At 39.5% G+C, this 22,024-nt stretch overlaps 1 protein-coding gene across 1 annotated transcript; it reads left to right on the top strand.

Annotated features, from left to right (window-relative positions):
- Nucleotides 1-382: 382 nt before the first annotated feature.
- On the top strand, nucleotides 383-14,256 carry DNAJA2 (DnaJ heat shock protein family (Hsp40) member A2). The gene is made up of 9 exons (XM_036833709.1): nucleotides 383-599; nucleotides 2,120-2,179; nucleotides 2,496-2,719; nucleotides 5,308-5,388; nucleotides 5,631-5,764; nucleotides 7,327-7,523; nucleotides 11,472-11,616; nucleotides 11,747-11,874; nucleotides 12,439-14,256. The coding sequence occupies exons 1-9, from the start codon at nucleotides 522-524 to the stop codon at nucleotides 12,628-12,630; spliced, it is 1,239 nt and encodes a 412-aa protein (XP_036689604.1). The 5' UTR covers nucleotides 383-521; the 3' UTR covers nucleotides 12,631-14,256.
- Nucleotides 14,257-22,024: the final 7,768 nt, after the last annotated feature.

The following is a 22,024-nucleotide window of genomic DNA, read 5'->3' as shown; positions in this document are numbered from 1 at the left end:
TCGTAAACCCCGAGGGAACCAGATCCAGAGAGTCCACCGGCGGCAGCTCGGATTCTGAGGACTACCTCCGCGAGCCCGGACCGCCTTTCTCTCCCGCCGGACTCGAAGTTGACCGAGGGGGCGGCTGTGGGCCGCATCGGCCTCTTCATCCTTTCAGCACCCCCATAAACGCCTCTGGAGAGAGCTGGTGTCACGGAGGGTAGCGTGCACACTTAGTTATCCCGGTTTCTACGCTGGACTTCACCCAGCGGCCCAGAGCCTCAAGGCATCTCAAAAGCACCTCACCCGCTCCCTCACCGCCCGAGACGCCGCCACCACCGCAGCTGAGCGCTCGAGGCGGGCTCCGCGAAGCAACGTCACGGCGCGCCGTGCGTCGGTTCAAAGTTCGGCCCCGCCTCCGCTTCCCCCTCGCTGTCTCGCTCGGCCTGCGCTGCCACTGCTGCCGCTACCGCTGCTGTGGGCCGGGATCCGCTTCGCCTGCTCCGCCGCCTTCCTCCCTGAGCGCTGCCCGGCCGGCCGCCATGGCGAACGTGGCCGATACGAAGCTGTACGACATCCTGGGCGTCCCGCCCGGCGCCAGCGAGAACGAGCTGAAGAAGGTATTGGGGAGCGGGCCGCCCGGGCAGGGTGTGAGGGGCGCGGGCCTGCGCGGCTGGGACTGCCAGGCCGCGCTGCGGGGCGGCCCGCTAGCCGGCGGCGGCGGGCCCAGGCTGGGGGCCGGCGGCGAGACCGGCCCGCCGCGGGCCGCGCACTCCAGCCTCGGCTGACCTTGGGCCGCCGGCCCCGCCCGCCCGCCTACAGATGCAGCAAATAAAACCCACCCCTGCGCAAACACGACGAAAACGCTTCCTTCCTCCCTCCCCCGGCGGGCGCCGGAGGCCGGGCGCTCCCGGGAGGCAGCTGCCTGCCCGGCCCTCCCCGCGCCGAGGTCACCACCCTGGAAAAACAGGTTGGACCGAGACGCCCAGCGCATCCCGGCCCCGGGAGAGGAGTTGACCGCGCCGCGGACGTCGGCGCCCGAGCCGCGTCGGGGCTGGTCTGGGGCCTGGCGGAGGGTCGAGGCCGCCCCCGCCGGGTGCCTGCGGGAACTTAGGGATGTTTCCTGGGAGCCGCGGCCGCGGAGCTTCTCCCCTTCTTCCTCCCTCGCCCATTGACCCGGAGGTGGCGTGGGTCTGTGTCTGGGTGCATTGTTCTGTGGGCAGGTAACCCAAATGTTATGTACTCGTTTCAGGAAAAAGCTGTGGGCCCCAGCCAAACACCTGAGTGTACACTGACTAAATATAAATAGAAGGCCTCATTATCGCTGTTTGCATTGCTGCGAATCTTTCGTCTCAGGATTTCAAAGCATTTGAGGCATTTGATTAAGCCCCACAGCATCTTCACGGGGCTTAGAGTATCCGGATTTGTAAGCTTAGAAAAATGAGAATGCTCCTTAGGCAGTGGGACGGGTGCAATTGAGAATAAAAGCACTTCCTGTTACCTTACCGGAAATGCTATTCTGTGTTACATAATTCAGGTGTCTGTGAATGAACGCTTAAGTGCTTTATATCTCAGCCACCCTAATGTATGCAGCTTCACTAAGACCGAGGTCACTCCAGTTAAGACCCCAATCAATCCACCGTATGGAAATAAACCATGACCTAGGAGCTTGTCTTCGCTTTTTCCTGATGCTACAATTAGAGGAGCCATCGTGAGCCCGGATTCTTACCTTAGCTTAATTTTAATAATAGTGGTTTTGCAGGCTGTAGAGCTTAACAGACATTTCTCTTTAGAGTTTATTGGAGTCGTCTTGGTCTGCTTACGGGCCAACAAAGACATTTGACAGTAGTGAAAATAGGGGATTTTTCAGTATTTTGTTTTTCTCTGTGGCTTTGTTTCGTTGTTTGTATCTGGCTTTAGTATAACCTATTTTCAAGTATAACTACTGTCTGCTTTGTTATGAGTGAGTAAACAGTATTAAGATGGAATATGCCCAACAATGCCAATGAATAAAGGATATTTTGGGAGGTTATGATTTTAGAACATTGCTTTTCAGAAAATTGGATGTTAAGTTAGTACTCACAAATCTTTAAACTGGTCTTTACATATAACCTTTTTTTTAAAAAATCTTTTATTGAAGGCATACAGAAAGTTAGCCAAGGAATACCATCCCGATAAGAATCCAAATGCTGGTGACAAAGTAAGTTATTTGAGACTTTTTTCCCCTGAGATTTCTGTTTTAAACTTAAATCGCCCTTCTTGGGAAAAAAAGGGAATGTTGTAAGAAAAGTCCATTTATGCCCATGGTGCCAAATTTTTATGTTAAGAGTATTTTGGTTTTATAATGGGAATACTATCATTCTGGGCAGTGGTAGGTGGTAAATAGGACCAGAATCAAACCAAAGGTAACTTGTAACTTTTCTTAGAATTAAATGAATTCTAGATTCCTATAGCTTTTTATTTGTAGTCTTTTATTTGAAAATCCAATTGTTTTCCTTTTTACTTTTTCTTTATAGTTCAAAGAAATAAGTTTTGCGTATGAAGTACTATCAAATCCTGAGAAGCGCGAACTATATGACAGATATGGAGAACAAGGTCTTCGGGAAGGTAGCAGCGGAGGTGGTGGCATGGATGATATTTTCTCTCACATTTTTGGTGGGGGATTATTCGGCTTCATGGGCAATCAGAGCAGAAGTCGAAATGGCAGAAGAAGAGGAGAAGACATGATGCATCCACTCAAGTGAATATCTTTTTTCTTTTTTTAAAAAAATGCTAAATACTTTTTTTCAAGTAGAAGTACTCAGTAAAAGAGAGAAGAGGCATCAAAAAATACTCTGTCCATCAGAAAAAAAAAAATCTTCCATTTACCATGCTGTCCTCATTGAGTGACTAAGTTGAATTTAATAACCTGAATGTTGGTATTTTGCTAACAGATCTTAAAGGATGGTTGGTGTTTTTACAGAGTAGGAAGATTGTTTTGGTATATGCTTCTGAGGCTGCTTGTTTTTAAAATTTCAATTATGAAGATTCTTTTCTTTGAAGTATTTAAACCTCCTGAGTTACTTTTTATTTAAAAACTTACAAATTGAGTGACCATCTGGCTAGTTTGTTAACATGTTACAGTAACTCATTACTTGTTCCTCAGTGTGAACTCTCCTAAATTGATTTCCGCGGAGCTTGCTGGCCTCAAGCCTGACATTAACCTGCCAGCGTATGAATGGTGTCTGACCTTGATCTTAGACTGTGAACCCAATATGAAAATAACTATTTGACTTTGCAAAATTTGTGAGATCTTTTATCCTGTTAATTTTTCATGGACCGGTAATGGTTATACTAGCAAATGCCAGAGACTGAAGTTCAAGTGTTTATTTGAAATATTTCATAGTATCTAGTATATACATTTGAGTAGGTAAGAGGAAGTAAAGTGTAATTTGTTAAAATTTTCCTGTTATTACAACCTTTCATTTTGGGTGGCTTTATAATATTCCATTCCATCATTTATTTTTAATCATTCCCTTTCCTTTAGGATGTTACCAGTTTTTTCCTATCATAAATAGTGCTGCTGTGCGTATCTTTATGTACAGCTTTGTCTCTCCTTGGCAGAGATTCCTGGGCAGGCATCAGTGTTTTGAGGCTGATAAATATAACTAAATTGCCTTGTAGAGGATTGTGCCAGTTTAGCCCCACTGGTGGAGAGTGCCAGCTTCACTAGACCATTACCCACATTTTTCCTTCTTTTGCCATGTTTATTGAAGATTTTTCTGGCCTCTTACACAATGGTGTTGCATGCTAATTGCAGTTTAATATAATTGCAGTAAGGGGAAGAAGACCTACCTATCATGTAAATGGTTGGTTAAAGGTTCTTAGGAGGAAGTTAAAGTCTGATGGAACCAAGTGCTTTGGTCTAAGGTCTAGATATGCCGTTGTTTGGAAGTGCTGATAGTGTTTTGACCATAAGTGTTTTATTATACTGTCTAGAATGTATAAAAGATAACAATTTTGAGAAAGTTTGAATGCCACAAAATAGTATAGGTGCTTTGCAAAGCACATTTAACTTCTTTTGTTCCTCTATTTTAAAGTAAACCTTTAGTATTAAAGGAGATTTTAAAACACCATGAGAAGGGTAAAACCAAATTAAATGCATTGCTTGCAAATTGTAAATGAATAATATTTTTGAGACTTTTGATGTATATGGATTTTTTTTTTTTGATGTTTATTTGGAAATGAATGGTCCTGCAGTTCAGATATGCTGTATGAATAAAGACGAGTTGGGTTTTATCAGTTGCGATTTTTAATAGGCTTTTTAACTTGGCCATTTTGGGGTCATAGACCCCTTTGAAATTTTTGTAAAAGTTGCTCAAGTTTTGCTTATAATTCACTGCGTTTTTCAGACATCTAAAACTTGTTGTAGGCTCTCTCTTGGAAACCTATCCTTCTCATCTGTCACACTCTAGATAAGGCCAGTTTTTTTTTTTAAGACACACGCAATCTAATTGCCTCCCGTAAATTGTAATGTAACTTTGTAGCGTTTCTGAATTGTCCTTAAAGGGGACAGAGCCTTATAGTAGAGCCTGGACTCTGGAGCCAGACTGCCTGTGTAATCTTGGGCAAGTTACTTCTCTGTGCCTCAATTTTGTCCTGTAATATATACCTCATTCAGAGGGTTGGATTAGGTGGAGGTCTTCCTTGAGGCCAGAAGAAGGTGTGATGTTTTGAGTTTGTGCAGTTATCAGCTTTATCAGGAAATGCAGCACAGTAAATTATTGGCCTGATCCTTTAGGTTGTGGCTTTGAGCAATACATACATTGTTTATAGCCATAAACAATTTGAGCTACAAAATAAAATCTCACTCAGTTGATTTATGTAAGGTGTTCTTTTTTTTTTTTTTTTTTTTTTAATAATTTTAGCAATTTCATGTATCTTTATTTATTTTATTTATTTTTGGCTGTGTTGGGTCTTCGTTTCTGTACAAGGGCTTCCTCTAGTTGCGGCGAGCGGGGGCCACTCTTCATCACGGTGCGCGGGCCTCTCACTATCGCGGCCTCTCTTGCTGCGGAGCACAGGCTCCAGACGCGCAGGCTCAGTAATTGTGGCTCACGGGCCCAGCTGCTCCGCGGCATGTGGGATCTTCCCAGACCAGGGCTCGAACCCGTGTCCCCTGCATTGGCAGGCAGATTCTCAACCACTGCACCACCAGGGAAGCCCCTGTAAGGTGTTCTTGAATTCTTTTTTTAAAAGGTTATAGTGGAATTTGCTATATCAGCTATCGTTTATATCTTGAATTTAAGAGAACTTGGCAAAATTTGAACCTAATTCTTTTCTCCCCAGAGTATCTTTAGAAGATTTGTATAATGGCAAGACAACCAAACTACAACTTAGCAAGAATGTACTCTGTAGCGCATGCAGTGGGTAAGTGTGTTTTCTGGTTATGAAATGAATTTCATCCATTCTTTCAGTGGCACATTGAGCCTATATCAGATAAAAATTGTTCGTGACTTCAAACTGACTACCCAACCCAGAACACTTTCTGATACCTCTGAAAGTCTTTAAATACTAGTCATTGGCCATTGAAGATGAAGGTGAAAAGCACAATTCCTATTTGTCATGGCCTAGGGGGAGAATTCTAATTTATACTTTTGCTTGCTTTTTAGCCAAGGTGGAAAGTCTGGAGCTGTTCAGAAGTGTAGTGCTTGTCGGGGTCGAGGTGTACGCATAATGATCAGACAGCTGGCTCCAGGAATGGTACAACAGATGCAGTCTGTGTGTTCTGACTGTAATGGAGAAGGTATGCATGCCAGTGTTTCTCTGCTTTTATGTTGGATGGATTGGGAATGCAGAAGTTGGAGAGGCTTACAGTTTTTCTTTTTCAACGTGTGTTTGTATTCATCTTATTAAAGATACAGAGAGTTCTGAAAGAAAAATGTAAAAATAATATTTCGTTATGCATAGGCCCAGTGAACACAGATAAACAGTAAACTTATGTTGAGTGAAATGTTTAGTCTTTTTTCATTCCAAAAAGATGGGGCAAAGTTTTTTGTCCCTTTATATTTTAAAAAGTTATATTTGGTAAAAGAGAGAGAGCAAATTGTTTAGTTCTCATCCTGATAAGTGGAGAATTTTACTGTAAGCTTTAGTTAGCTTTTGAGGATAGATTATTGCAATTGAAGCTCTTTTTACAGAAGTAAATATTTTAGGCTTTGTGGGCGAATGTTTTCTGAAACTGCTATTCACTTCTGCCCTTTTAGCACTTTCATAGCCACAGACAATATGTAAACAAGTGGGCATGACTGTCTTCTAGATAAACATTACTTATAGAAACAAAGGCATGCCCATTTTGTCCTGTGAGCCTTAGTTTGCCAGCCCTTGTTCTAGAGCAGTGCTATCCAAAAGAATTTTCTGTGATGATGGGAAAGTTCTGTGTATGTAATGTCTAGTATAGTAGCCACTAGCCACCTGTGTATGACTGAGGAACTGAACTTTTAATTTTAATTATTTTTAAATTAAATAGCCACATTGGCTAGTGGTTACCACATTGGTCAGTTCTAGAACATCCTTTTCCAAATTGCTTCTGGAAGAGACAAGATAATTTGGAGAAGCTGCATATCATATTCCCCTCCTGGAGCGTCTCAGGGCATTTTACCTTATTAAAGTTGCTAACAATTCCCACTCTCAAGAAATCAGAATTGACTGAAATCTTTTCCCATGTGCCATTACCATTTTAAGGAACTGGTGCTTTGCAGAACATACTTTGCAGAAGCAGTGTTCCTGAAGTCACTTACACATGTCATCTGAGCATTAAAGTGTGCCACTAATCAGCCATTAGAAATTGATGGTATTTTTTTTTCACAGTATACTATGTACAGCTTTGGTTTTATTTTATTATAACACTGATCAGATATTTCAGAAGAATACATATGATTAAAGGATGTTTAAATAAAGGATGTTTAAATCTTTATTTGGGTTGTCTCTCTCCATTGTTAAATTTAAATGAAACTAAGACAAAAAATGAAGAAGCAGTTGTAGAAGTTCAGGCATCCGACCACCCATTTTGTTTGCTTGATCATTAGGCTTTGTTTTAACTTAGGAAGTAGAGTCAAGAGTTAAGAAAATATTGTTTAAGATACTTTATACTCTGGAATAGAGGAGACTAGGGAGCTGGGTCCTTTAGGTAACCTGCAGTAAGATGTGAGTTTTTGTTACTAAGAATGATATTTTAATCAAAAGTTTAGGTAGCAGTTTAAAGACATTCAGGAAATTTATTTAGTGAATAAAGACATTATCAAGACCTATCTTACTTGAGTGCGGTATAGTACCCTTGCTGGAAGTTTGAATGACCTCTTTTTCCAGGGGAGGTAATTAATGAAAAGGACCGCTGTAAAAAATGTGAAGGGAAGAAGGTGATTAAAGAAGTCAAGATTCTTGAAGTCCACGTAGACAAAGGCATGAAACATGGACAGAGAATTACATTTACTGGGGAAGCAGACCAGGCCCCAGGAGTGGAACCAGGAGACATTGTTCTTTTGCTACAAGAAAAAGAACATGAGGTAATTTCCTTTTTGTTTGTTTTGTTTTTGCCGCAGAAGACCAGAAATGGGTCTTGTATGCAAGATATAGGTTAGATCAGTTTGAGTTTCCTGAAGCAACACTGAACATAGATGAAGTTGTTAAGTCCTTAGGCTGAGTTCATAAGAACTGACTTCTTTAGTAGACCAACAAGACAGGTGCTGTCAGAAGCACTGTAGAAGGAGTTGGTCTTGGTCCCAGCTCTGCCATTGACTGGCAGTATAACCTTAAGTAATCCTGTTGTGTCTGTACCCCGGTTTCCTTATTTATGTAAATAAGGGCATTGGACCAGATAATCTAGGCAGCCTAGTTTTCACTGTGAAACTCCTTGGATGGTTGGTGAGGGCTTCAGTCCTCAGTACTGCTCTGTTGACTTGTTTTACATATTGGGTATCTATGTGAGCTTTCTTGAAAGAAAAGGTTCTGCAGTTTTAAAAACATTTTATTTTTAAATTTCTTTTTTGTTTTTTTTTTTTTTTTGGCCGTGCCGCGCAGCTTGTGGGATCTTAGTTCCCCAGCCAGGGATTGAACCCGGGCCCACGGTAGTGAAAGCGCTGAGTCCTAACCACTGGACTGCCAGGGAACACCTTATTTTTAAATTGCTCATTGACTCTGTATTGTATCCATTAATGTACATGGCAAAATGTACTGGGCTGATGATGTGGCCTGGTATATGTTATTTTGATTATACCATTGTATCTGTATTTTTTAAATGTGCGATGGAGTATATTTTAAGTTTTTTGTTTGTTTTTTCATTTGGACCATTTTTAAAGTCTTTATTGAATTTGTTACAATATTGCTTCTGTTTTATGTTTTGGTTTCTTTGGCCACGAGGCATGTGGGATCTTAGCTCCCCGACCAGGGATTGACCCCACAACCCCTGCATTGGAAGGTGAAGTCTTAACCACTGGGCCACCAGGGAAGTCCCCTAAATTCTTGGATATAGAAGCATTTGACAGGATTCTGGCTTTGTACTTGATCACATTGCCATTTTGAGTTCCTTTGTAAGTATTTAGATTACAAATCAGCTGCCTTTTTTAGTTCACACTAAAATTTTCTCCCATTTGATGGTGATTTCTACAAATAAAGTAAATTTTAAAAATCACTTCAAGAATCCAGTAGAGATTAAAGCCATATTGAGATGCAGATTCTGGGAATTTGATTTGATTCATTCCCTCATTAGATTGTGGCTTGCTCTCCTAGACAAGCCTTTCTCAAGGTATACTAGTCAAATTTATTGCCTCAGGAAAGCTGTAAATTGCTATATATCTTGGCCTTTAGTGAATATTGCCAAACCTACCAATGGCAAGGGTCCCTAGATTGCTTTTGTTGTTGTTTTTTTTTAAGGAGTAATTTCTAGAATTCTGCCTTAGAGTGTTATGGGTTAAAATATTCTGTAAGTATATTGGGATTTTAAAAAATAGAAATCACTGACCTTGGAGACAAGGGACTTAAGTTCTGGCTCCCATTTACTAGCTTTAGCTTCCCTGGGCTTGGCTTTGCATACTAAAAAAAAAAATGTCGTCCCTCAGAAAGATAGTATAGAATCAAATGAGATAATGAATAAGCTGCTCTTCTTTCTTGGGGCTGTGAGGAGGAGGCATTTGGAAGTAAATCACCTCCAAAATTATTGGCAGCAGTGGAATTGCGTGGAATTTCCAGCAGACAGCAGATGTTACTGGTTGTGTAAAGTAGAAAATAGAAGATGATAAAGGTTAGAATGGAAGTTCATCTAGTAAGAGGTCAAAGATTGTTCCTTCTTGGTTTTATTGTGACCGGTAAAGTAAATTTGAGCCCAGAATGAGATTTAGGCATCTTGTTTCATTTATACCACTGAGAATATTCTTAACCTTCTTAAGAAAAATTGATTAGTTTGACTAGTTCATGAACATACTTGTATTTTTTTGGGGCTTTCTTTTTTAAAAAAAACTCTCAACACTTGTGCTGAAGGAATTGTGAGGCCATGAGATCAGGGTGGGTACTGTAGCTGAAACAGAGTGTAAATCTTCTGATCAAAAAACAATTCAATTTTGAGAGTGCTGTGTATGCATGTGTATCATTTTTCAGTACAGGTGTGTGTGTATTTTGGTAATCTTGCTATCATAGTGCATTTGTACAGCAGAGAACCACAGTGGTGGGTAAGATCTGGTGATGTTAGTCTCTCCTCTATGCTCTATATTTTTATTTTTCAGAAATTATTACAGCTTTTAAGTGTTTTACTGTCTGGTTCTTGGTAATTTCTCCTCATTAGTCTGGTTTTTCAAAAATTTCCTGGCCATTCTGGCCTGTTTATTCTCTGTTTGAATTTTAGCATCAAACTGTCTAATATAACCACCCTTCCTGCTGGTCCCCTCCTCCCCCCAAAAAACCCCCTAATACCATTTTTTATTGGAATTACTTTAAGTTGAGGTCTCCTATACAAGAACATAGTATCCCTTCATGCTCCCTACTTCTTTTTTTTTTTTTTTTTTTTATTTATTTATTTGGCCACACTGTGCAGCATGTGGAACTTCCCCAACCAGGGATGGAACCCGTGTGCCCTGCATTGGGAATGCGGAGTTTTAACCACTGGACCATCAGGGAAGTCCACTCCCTGCTTCTAATATAGCTTTAACCAAAGAATATTTGGTTAAAGATAGTTTTTGGAACAGTAATGTAATGATATGTTCAGAAACACTTTCATTTTATGAACTTGCAAAAGCATTGAAAAGTGCTGCATGAAAGAAACCGTATTGAAATTAACTTTTCCACCCATTGTGAGAAACACCTGAGTAAACTCTCATAGGAAATATACGTTCAGTGGTTCTCAAACTTTAGCATAAGTTAGAATCCCCTGGAGGGTTTATTAAAACTACAGATTGCAGGTCCTCACCTTCATAGATTCTGATGCAGTGGTTATGGGATGAGGCCCAAGAATGTGCATTCCTAACCAGTTTCCTGGTGCTGCTGAGGCTGCTGGTCCAGGACCACTGGTCAAGATAATGGTTTGAGATTAACTTTTTTTCGTAGGTAAATTTAGGAGGATAATTTAGGAAAAGAGGATATCTTTCAGATTTCCTCTCCTCTCTGACTGAACCAGCCAGGATTATTCTTTGGAAGAGATAACTATTGTATTGAAAAAAAACTAGGTGACCTTTCACTGCAGTTAATTTTATTTCAACTTAAATTTCAAAAGTTAACTATAGATATTTGTGAATTCTAATAAGCAAACGTAAATTTCAAAAGTTAACTATAGATATTTGTGAATTCTAATAAGCAAACGTTATAAGTTGGGCATGTGTGAAATTGGATGTATTTTTCCCTACACACTGAACGCTCATTTTTTAATGTTTATTGAATAACCTTTGCATTACCTAGTCCATAGGCTTATGGTATAATAATAAGCCAACTTTAGCATTTGTTTTACATTCACCTAAGCAAGTTTTGAATTTTAGGTGAGGTAAAATTTGTTTGTACTTGTATGAAGCATGGGGTTTGAGCCCCTTTACTGGCTGAGCATTACTGGTTGAGCTTTTTTAGTTGAACTTGGGCCTTCCCCTTCCCCTGTTGGGATCACATCTGGAGGAAACACCAAGTGAACCTGTTCTCCAGAATCCCACTGGGCCTTGTACACCTTTTCACTCAGAGGCAGTGTTCGGAAATGGTCCATAATTGTAAAATATACCTGGTTCTGTTTTTGAAGCTTCAGTTGTACCTTACGAGCCATTGTTTTCCCAATTCCAGTTCTTTCGTGTTAGAAGTTTTTAGCATATTACTTGAGAATAGCTAGGTTTCCTTATATAAATTTAGGAAACCTAGGGATGGTGGCAGTTTGGCTTTTGCAGTAAATGGTAGAACTAAGGTTTTGAAATTGATTCAAGGAGCACAGAACAACAGAGTACGCCTCCATACTTTTTTAAAAAGATGTTCCTGGTGTGCTTTATTTGTAGGTGTTCCAGAGAGACGGAAATGATTTGCACATGACATATAAGATAGGACTTGTTGAAGCTCTATGTGGATTTCAGTTCACGTTTAAGCACCTTGATGGACGTCAGATTGTGGTGAAATACCCGCCTGGCAAAGTAATTGAGCCAGGTAAATCTTGATTTTTGTCTGATCCAAGATTCTGTGTAATCTTCTACAGTAGGTGACTCAAAAAAATATTATTGAGCACCTTCTTGGGTAAAATTCTTAATACTTTCCCCTTTATTTACTCAAATAATAGGATGTGTCCGTGTAGTTCGAGGTGAAGGAATGCCACAGTATCGTAATCCCTTTGAAAAAGGTGATCTTTACATAAAATTTGATGTGCAGTTTCCTGAAAACAACTGGATCAACCCAGACAAGCTTTCTGTAAGTGTTCTCTAAATTTAGGCAACAGATGACTTAAAGTTTAATAATAGTTGTGTTTCTGTGTCACCTTGCGTTTGTTTTGGGTGCTAAGATTACACAATTTATTAATTTGAGTGATTGATGGGCTGTCCTGGTTGTTTTAAAGTGAGGATACCTGATGTAAAAGTTTACGGGGCCAAGTAGGGAATAGTGAAGGAGTAAAGCAGACTGCGTGTGAGGTGGTGGTGGGAGGATTGGGGCTCCCTGGAGAGCAGATCTCTCACCTGAAGAGGGCAGCCCTCCAACTTAGCATCTGCTGGTTGTTCATGCAGGAAGGCATGTCTAGTGTGAAATTTTCCAGTGTTTAAATGTTAGCAACTAATTCTGTTTTTTGTTTTCTAAGCAATAGATGGGTTGCACAAAAGATGTCTGCAGATTTGGTCTGTGGGTCATCCATTTGTGATCTCTGGATTAAAGTGCCAATCCTAACTGTCAAACATATACCTTGGATTGTATCAAAAGGGAACTTGATAGTGGATGAAGATAATCTTCCAGCTAACCTTATTTTTGTTTATTTTAATGAAGGAATTAGAAGATCTTCTGCCATCTAGACCAGAAGTTCCGAACATTATTGGAGACACAGAGGAGGTAGAGCTTCAAGAGTTTGATAGCACTCGGGGCTCAGGAGGTGGTCAGAGGCGTGAAGCCTATAATGATAGCTCTGATGAAGAAAGCAGTAGCCATCATGGACCAGGAGTGCAATGTGCCCATCAGTAAACTCTGCAAACAAATTGCACAGGTGGATTTTCTTTCCACACTTGCCTGGTTTGTTTTCAGCGATCCAGCTGGTCAACCCAGATGAACTGATGGACATCTGTTGGTCTATGTGTAACTTTTAAAATTGGTATAGTATCTACAGAGTGTATAATTTAAACTAACCACAAAGCTTTACATCTTCATTTCGACTGTTCTGTAGCAGAATAAAGCACTTGAAAGGAAACAAGACTCCCTTTCACACATGGGTTATAAGTTTCAGTCCTGGTATCTGTGCTTGATTTTTATCAGTTTTGTGTAGATTTTATGTTTCATATTTTAAATTCAAATCCCACATTGTAAAGTTTGTGTACAATTTGTCCTGAAGCTTTGTGTTTGGCTGCACCTGCATAAGCTGCTACAAATAGAATAAAGAATTTCATAGCCTGTATCTATCATTTAGATGCATGGAAAAATGGGCTTTGCACACAATGGGTTTGGAGCTGACTGGGAACAATGGAAAAAACATTAGCTGAGCTGTGGTTGTAAAGTTTGGGGTTTCTCCCCCACCCCTTTTTTTTTTCCTTCCTTTTTTTTTTTTTTACCATCTTGTGAAAGGTTTCTGAAACTCAATAATAAAAAGCAGTTGGTGTAAATTACTCTTTGTCTCACATTTTTAGAAGGAAGAAATATTTTGAACTGTAAAATCTATCCTTAAACTGGAGAATGTATCCTTAGTTCTGGTTCTTAAACAGCCCTTAAAAACCCATTGGCCTGAAGCTTATGCCTCAGGCACATGCCCATTTTATAGTTTCAAAAGACAAAAGAAAGTTTGATATGTTGGTAGAAACAGGCTTTATTGGTTTCAATTAATGCTTTGTAGAGTCAAGGACATCTGAGTTATGTAACTCCTAAGTTATGATCCTGAGCACTGGGGCCAGGTTAACCTGGCCTGTATTTCCTCACCCCACCCCCTTTTTAAAAAAATAAGGTAACAGCAAATCAGTATTAGAACCATGTCTGCATAGAACCTGTTAAAATGCTCTGTTTTCATTAAATGTTAAGTTAAAGATTCTCTTGTCTCCATTAAGTTGAATATTTGAGATTGGGGGGGAAGCATTGATTACTATTGTTTTATAGAAAAGTAAGATTCTTAGGCTGGTATGAGAAAAATCAGGTAAAACTACTATGAAAAGGATGTTGTATTGCTCTTCTTTCATCTTCTACTACCTTCTTTTCATTCCCAGAGTAGGTATTTTTAGAACACACTTTAATTTTAGGGAAAAGAGACATCATTTATAGATTTTACGTTTGTAAAAGGACAAATGGGAGAAAGCCAAAAACTAAGAATCTTAAATGTATTATGCCATCCCTGAGCCTAATTGTAGTACTTGTAGTTTATTTCTAGGTCTACTAGAACCTGAATGAAAAAAAAAAAGGTGTCCTGGCATTAATCAAGGCCTTGAGGTTTAAATTATTGCCCTATCCACTCTACCTCCATTGTACAAAAACTATTTTACAACCAGCCTGGGCAAGATGCAACAGCATAGTAGTTTTGTATCCAAGGTTACTTCCCCACAACCACTTTAAGTAAGAAATGCAGTGGCAATACAAAGTTTGTAGCCTTTCCAATAAAGGTTTATGAAACATTAGAGTTGTTCAGTGTAGTCTTTCTTTCAATTCTTCTACCCAGGTTTTTGGACTAGAGTAGAGAACCATGTGGAAGGGGAATAAAACCTTGTTAAGGTCTGTTATTTCACTGACTACTGGCTCTACGTTGTAGAGCATCTGTCTAGAGAATAAGCATATGTCATCAATACAAAGAACCTTTTATAACAGCTTTATTGAAATATAATTCATATACCATTAAATCTACTTTTTAAGGAAGGTGTGCAGGGAATTCCCTGGCAGTCCAGTGGTTAGGACTTTGCTTCCACTGCTGGGGCCCTGGGTTCTGTCTGTGGTCTGGGAACTAAGATTCTGCAAGCTGCGCAGCCAAAAAAAAGAAAAAAAGGTGTGCCATTCAGTGGTTTTTAGTGATTCACAGTGTTTTGCAACCATCACCACTGATTTCCGGAATATTTTCATCACGCCAGAAAAGAAAAATCCATTAGTATTTACTTGCAATCTCTAGTTTCTAAGTATTTGCCTATTTCAGATGTTTTCTATAAAATGGAATCATAACAGTATGTGGCCGTTTGTGACGTGTTCATTTAGTATGTTTTCAAGGTTCATCCCTGTCATAGCATGTATTGGTATTTCATTTTTATGGCAAAATAATACTCCATTGTATAGAAATACCGTATGTTTGTTTACTCATCCATCAGTTGGTGGACATTTGAGTTTTTTCCATTTGGAATAATGCTGCTGTGAACATTCATGTACAAATTTGTGTGTGGACATGTTTTAAATTCTTTTGGATAAACCTAGGAGTGGAATTGCTGGGTCACATGGTAACTGTTGAGTCTTTTGAAGAACTGCCAAACTTCCAAAAAGGCTGCACCATTTTACAGTACAACAATGTATGAGGGTTTCAATTTTTCCATGTAACTGCCAACATTTGCTGTCTTTTAGTATAGCTATCCTAGTGGGTATGAAGTGGTTTTGATTTGCATTTGCCTACGACTAATGATGTTAAGCATCTTTTCATGTACTTACTGGCCATTTGTGTGTTTTTGGAGAAATGTCTATTTCAGATCCTTTTCCCATACTTTATTCAATAGATTTTCTTACTTTCTAACCTTTTTCTGTTCTAGGACACCATATTTCACTTAGTCATATCTGCATAGGTTCCTCTTGGCTGTAACAGTTCTGATTTTATTTGTTTTTGATTGGTGACCTAGACAATTTTGAGCAATAGTAGTCAGGTATTTTGTAGAATGAACAATGTAATATTAGTATTAACATATGTAAAAGTTGATTCTGACAGTACTAGTTGCAGGAATGTATCAGTAAGATGTTTAAAAGAAAAACCTGTTTTCTCTACTCATAACACTTTTGATACTACCTGGAGTTAGACCCCACAGGTTAAGGGCTCAGTCCCACAGGACTGCCTGGTCTTCAGACACCAATCACAAGTCCCAGATTGTCACCTGTACTTTTGACCAACTAGTTATAAATGCAGGGTACCCACAAGCCCCTCCTCGGTTTCAGTAGTTTGCTAGAATGGCTCATAGAACTCAGGAACACTTTTCTTACTAGATTACCAGGTTATAAGAGATACAACTCAGGAACAGCCAAATGGAATAGGGCGTAATCATTCACCATTGATGATTGAACTCAGTGTCAGCCCCTCTCCCCTTCCCAGAGGTCTAGGGGTGGGACCGAAAGTTCCAACCTTCTTACCGTATGGTTGGTTCCCTCTGGTAAGCAGCCCCCGTCATTAATATAAACTCAGGAATAGCTGAAAGGGGCTTGTTATAAATTTAAAGACACACCACTAACCCCTATCAGGAAGTTCCATGGGTTTGGGGAGCTCTCTGCCAGGAACCAGGGATGAAAACCAAATTATTTTTCTTATTCTATCACAGTATCACAGTGTTACTGATATTTCAGTGAAACAGCTGCATATTATAAACTCTGTCAAGGCACGTGTGTAAAAGTTATTTCTAATAGTCTTACTTGCATGAGTGAATCTGTGTACTTTAGGAGAAACATGGGAGACCTTGCTCCCACCATCTGCCAACTTTTTGCTTAGTTGTTCAATTCCAGTATACACGTGTGGTAGTATCAGAATTGTTAACCCATACCCACATGGGAAAAAAAAACCTAATCAACTAGAGTACAGTGCTAAGCATAGTTTCTTTTACCTTTAATTTCACAGACTCCATTTCCAAAGTTACTTAGGAAAGTAACCTTTCCCCCCACCCCCTTCCATGAGATTGTTTCATACATTTGTAATATAGTTAAATTGTGTGATTGCATTCTACATTCTATCCTAGGAACCACCCCACCAACACCTCCTAAATGATTTTTTAAAATCTGCATACAGGGAATTCCCTGGTGATCCAGTGGTTAGGACTCCATGCTTTCACTGCTGAGGGCGCAGGTTCAATCCCTGGTTGGGGAAGTAAAATCCCACAAGCTGTGCAGCGTGGCCAAAAATAAATAAAATCTGCATACATTGAGGGTCACTCTTTGTGTTGTGAAGTTCAAAATGTCTTGACAAATGCATAGTGTCATGTATTTACTAGTATGTCATACACAATAAAAAAATCCCCTGGACTTCACCTATTCAACTCCTCTCCCCCTCCTGATTCCGTGGCAAGCACTTATTGTTTTGCCTTTTCCAAAATTTCATATAGAGTCATATAGTATGTAGCCTCTTCAGTCTTTCACTTAGCAATATGCACTTAAGATGTGTTCATATCTTGGGGACTTCCCTGGTGGTCCAGTGGTTAAGACTTCACCTTCCAATGCAGGGGGTGCGGGTTCAATCCCTGGTTGGGGAGCTAGGATCCCACATGCCTCATGGCCAAAAAGCCAAAAGAAAAGAGAAGCAATATTGTAACAAAAATTCAATAAAGACGTTAAAAAAAAATGGTCCAAATTAAAAAAAAATCTTAAAAAAAAAAAAGGATGCGTTCTTGTCTTTTTGTGGTTTGATAGCTCATTTCCTATTATTGCTGAAAAAGATTCCATTGTACGGCTGTACCACAGTTTATCCCTTATCAGATTTATTTATTTGTTTATTTTTGGCTGTGTCAGGTCTGAGTTGCGGCACGTGGGCTTCTCTCTAGTTGTGGCTCATGGGCTCAGTAGTTGCGGTGATCAGGCTTAGTTGCCCCTCAGCATGTGGGATCTTAGTTCCCTGACCAGGTGGGATCTTAGTTCCCTGACCAGGGATCGAAGCCACGTCTCCTGCATTGGACGGGGGATTCTTAAACCACTGGACCACCAGGGAAGTCCCACCTTATCAGATATTTGATTTGCAAATATTTTTTACCATTCCATGGGTTGTCTTCACTTTCTTGATAGTGTCCTTTGAAGCACAAAGTTTTTAAAATTTTCATTAAGTCCAATTTATTTCTTTTGTTACTTATATAAAATTTTTAACCAAAGTGTATAACACTGGAAATGACCTTCAGTGTTCATTGTGGTATAGTAGCTGGTTTTTTACATACAGCAGTCATCTGGCTCTGGGAGTACGTAGGACATTGTAGACCTTACTTGGTTATTGATAATTTACTTGGGAAGCCTACATGAAGTTACTGTTCAACAGTTACATCAATTAAGTCTTGGGTATTTTGCCCCAAGTACTGATTATACCCCCTCATTTTCTTTTTTTTTCTTTCAGTTTTATTGAAATATAATTGACATACAGCACTGTATAAGTTTAAGGTGTGACAGCATAATGATTTGACTTTCATAATCATGAAATGATGATCACAATAAGTTTAGTGAACATCCATCATCTCATATAGATAACAACAGTAAAGAAATAGAAAAAAATACTTTTTGTGTTTGATGGGAACTCTTAGGATTTGCTCTCTAAACTTTTATATAATATATAGCAGTGTTAATGACATTTATTATGTTGTACATTACATCCCTAGTACTTATAACTGGAAGTGTGTGTCTTTTGACTGTCTTCATCCAATCCCCCCTCCCCACACCTCTACCTCTGGTAACCACAAATCTGATCTCTTTGGCTATGAGTTTTTGAGCTGTAATTGACCTACAACTTTATGTTAGTTCCTGGTACACAACATAGTGATTTGCTATTTCCATACATTTCAAAATGATCCCTTGATAAATCTAGTTGTCATGTGTCATTATACAAAGATATTATAATATTATTGACTGTATTCCCCACACTGTACATTTCATACCTGTACTCATTTATTTTGTAACTGAAAGTTCGTTACCTCTTAATCTCCCTCACGTATTTCTCTCATCCCCCCCTTCCCTCGTCCCTTGGCAACCACCTGTATGTTCTCTATCTATGACTCTGTATCTGTTTAGTTATGTTTGTTCATTTGTTTTGTTTTTTAGATTCCACATGTAAGTGGAATCATACACTATTTGTCTTTGACTTATTTCACTTAGCATAATATCCTCTAGGTCCACCCATGTTGTCGCAAATGACGTTTCATTCTTTCTTGTGGCTAATATTCCACTATATATATATATATATATGGGTTGCTTCCATATCTTAGCTATTGTAAATAATGTTACAATGAATATAGACGTGCATACATCTTTTCAAATTAGTGTTTTCGTTTTCTTTGGGAAAATGAATTGCTGGATCGTACGTATGGTAGTTACAGTTTTTTATTTTTTTGAGAACTCTTCATACTGTTTTCCACAGTGGCTGCTACACCCACTCATTTTCTTGCTTTTCCTTGCTAACCCATTTACTTATGCCACACTTTTAGTAAGTTAGATCCATAAACCTAGTCTTCCTTTTCTGGCTTACTAGCTTGGAAGTTTTTATAGTATTTCATTAAGTAAACACATTTTATATTAATATAAATAGCTGGAGTTTGATTACAAAGGGATGCATGTAATCTAATAATGAAGACTCCCGGGAATTCCCTGGCAGTCCAGTGGTTAGGACTCGGTGCTTTCACAGCCAGGGCCCCGGTTGGATCCCTTGTCAGGGAACTAACATCCTGCAAGCCGAGTGGCTCAGCCAAAATAATAATAATACTAATAAAGACTCCCAAAGTCTTGTGATTGTCATCTCCAGTTGCATGGGATTTGATAAAATTCTGAAGTCCACGTAATCTGGCACAGACTTCTAGAGAATATTGTTAGTATGATTCTTGTTTTTAATTTCTGAAAGTTCAGTTAAATCTCTAGTCAAAGTGGGCCAAATGAGTCAAGCTAAAGATGCTAGAAGACCTGACTTCTCAGCTATAGGAAGAAAAGGGCCTGAGAAATCTCTTTAGCAGGAATAGGCTGAGAACTTTCAATCAGTGGTGTACTTTAATAGCCTATGTGTGAACAGCTAATACCCTCTTGTGAGCCACAAATTATTTTTTCTGTTAGGAATGCAGTACATAGCCATTAAAAAATCAAACATTACAGAACTATGTACTTGGAAATATGAGTAATCCACTGCCCCCATCAAATCCCATGCTCATGAGACTATCAATACAAATAGATTGGTCTTTATTCTTCAAGATTTTTTTTAATGCATATAGAACCAAATCTCCCATCTTTAGTCCTCCTCCCACCACTTTTACCAATTTCTTGTGTGTGTAAAAATGGGATACAACTTACTTTATAAATTTTCTTTGGTCTTATTATTCCTTTGCCATATTTGCATACTAATACATAAAGATCTATGTCTTCTTTTTAGTGATCTCAAAGTTCTATTGTTTGAATGAACCATTATTCATTCTTCTATTGATAGATATTGGGATCGTTTCCAATTATTTCTTATTACAAACAATGATATGCATAATATCTTCATAAATATGTCTGTGCATTTGTACACAATGCACAGATTACAAAGTTAAGCTTCTAATGCAAAGAACACTGGCACATAGTAGAACCTAAATAAATATTTATTGAATGAAGGAAGTGACTCTTGATCTTCTCATATGGGCAATTGGTTTCAGCTGGACTCAAGTCTCTGAGGTTCTGGCCTTGCTCAGGCATCTAAAAGGTGGATTCTACAGAGCTCACCAGGAGGGTTGAGCCATTTCCTTGAAGGCATAGCTGATCCTTTGTCCTCAGTGCTCTTGATGACCAGGCTCTCCAAAGAAATCTATCAATATGGATGGCAGTGGCATGACAGGACAACATGGTGATACCCTAGCCCATTCTCCTTTCATCCCGTTGATCCAGGAGTGTCTTATTTAAAGCTCCTTTGGTTCTAAGTCCTCTTTTGTTTGATCCTAGACATCAATCAGTAGCTGGGTACCCAGAATGATCATCCTAGGAAAGACAGGCAGTGTTGGATATTCCCTGTGTATCCCAACAGTCTAGAGACATCCACTATAGTGGCCCCACTATAGGAATTTATGCTTTGAATACTTCATTTCTTGCTATCAAAACAAAACAACAAAAAAAGAGAGATTCAACTATTGGCTAGGCTCTTGTCATAGCTGATCCTTCAGAGGTGGGAAAGTTCAAAGACCAAGGATGAAGAAGCAGTGCTCCACTGGCCATCACTACTTTAGAAACCCTCTGACTCATTTTTAGAACAGCTTTGGCTTCAAAGAGTTTGTCCACAGAGTTTCCTTGTCCTTTGTATTTACTCACAGAGGACTATTGACTACATTTTTTCAACACAAGATTCCTTAAACTATTTAATGTTTGGTCTACATATAATCTTTAGAATGCCTTTGCCAATGGTATACATTTTTGTCTGACCAAGACATTTCAAAGGAAATAATGGCTGATTACATATCTGCTTATACTGATTAGTACGTAATTGCATCTAAGACATCTTGTGATTGCAATGAACAAAAACATACCAGTCTTAAGAAGCAGTGAGGCACATCTGGAGGAGGAAGAGCCCATAATACATAATACATTGTATTGTTGAAAGTCCAAGAGTCTTGATCCATGGACAATCAAGGGTCAGACTATGTCAGGAGTATTAGGGGCTTATAAAGGGCATTAAAAAAAATTTTAGCTACCTTCATTCAATCCCCTCTCTCTGGGTGCTTATACCCTGGTTTTCCTCTAAAGCCAGGGGTCTGCAAACTATAGCCCATGGGTCAAATCACCTACCACCTATTTTTTGTAAATAAAGTTTTATTGGAACACAGCCATGCTCATTCTTTTACATATTTTCTATGCTGCTTTTGTGCTACAATAGCAGGGTTGAGCACTTACAACAGAGACCATGTGGCCTGTAAAGTCTAAAATATTTACTGTCTTCCCGTTTATAGGTAAAATTTGCTTACTTCTGCTCTAAGGGACCAGTACCTTCCTCACTCTCAGTTCTTGTGAATTAGAGCCAGTTAAAGTTGGGTTTTCTGTCACTTGGCAACCAACTGAGTCCTTCCTGACACAAGGGTAGCCCAGCCCAAATCACTCTGTTTCCTAGAATGGCCTAAATCACATGCCCAGAGCAATGGCGCTGGTCCATCCCCATCATAGATGGACAGGAAGTATGTTCCTCTGACCAGAAGCTGCAACTTGTTCCACAGGATCAAATATTTGAAATTGGGAGTTCCCAGAAAATCCCAGGTGCATGGTCACCATATGATGATGCCTCATTTATATATATATATATGTTGACAGTGGAAAAAGATGTATATATCTTTGATGAGAGGGCAATAGTGTTGTGGACTAAGAGCCTTAGCAGGATGGAAGCTTCCTGTCTTCTTCTATATCTCAGGGTGCGGACAGTGTCATAACAGCCATCCAACAGCATGGAATGACTGACATGTGCCAGGCTCAGGGCTTAGTGTTTTACATATGTTACATCACACAAACCCCACAACAATCCTGTAAG

Source organism: Balaenoptera musculus, chromosome 19 (assembly GCF_009873245.2).
Source record: "Balaenoptera musculus isolate JJ_BM4_2016_0621 chromosome 19, mBalMus1.pri.v3, whole genome shotgun sequence".
Lineage (NCBI taxonomy): Eukaryota > Metazoa > Chordata > Mammalia > Artiodactyla > Balaenopteridae > Balaenoptera > Balaenoptera musculus.
Note: the sequence above shows the minus strand (reverse complement) of the source record. Positions and strands in the feature narration are given on the sequence as shown.

Excerpts from the sequence above, each read along its gene's own strand:
- DNAJA2 (XM_036833709.1), top strand. The coding sequence starts at position 522 with ATGGCGAACGTGGCCGATACGAAGCTGTACGACATCCTGGGCGTCCCG. Across the intron at positions 5,389-5,630 it reads CTCTGTAGCGCATGCAGTGG|CCAAGGTGGAAAGTCTGGAG; the intron begins GTAAGTGTGTTT and ends CTTGCTTTTTAG. Across the intron at positions 7,524-11,471 it reads TACAAGAAAAAGAACATGAG|GTGTTCCAGAGAGACGGAAA; the intron begins GTAATTTCCTTT and ends CTTTATTTGTAG.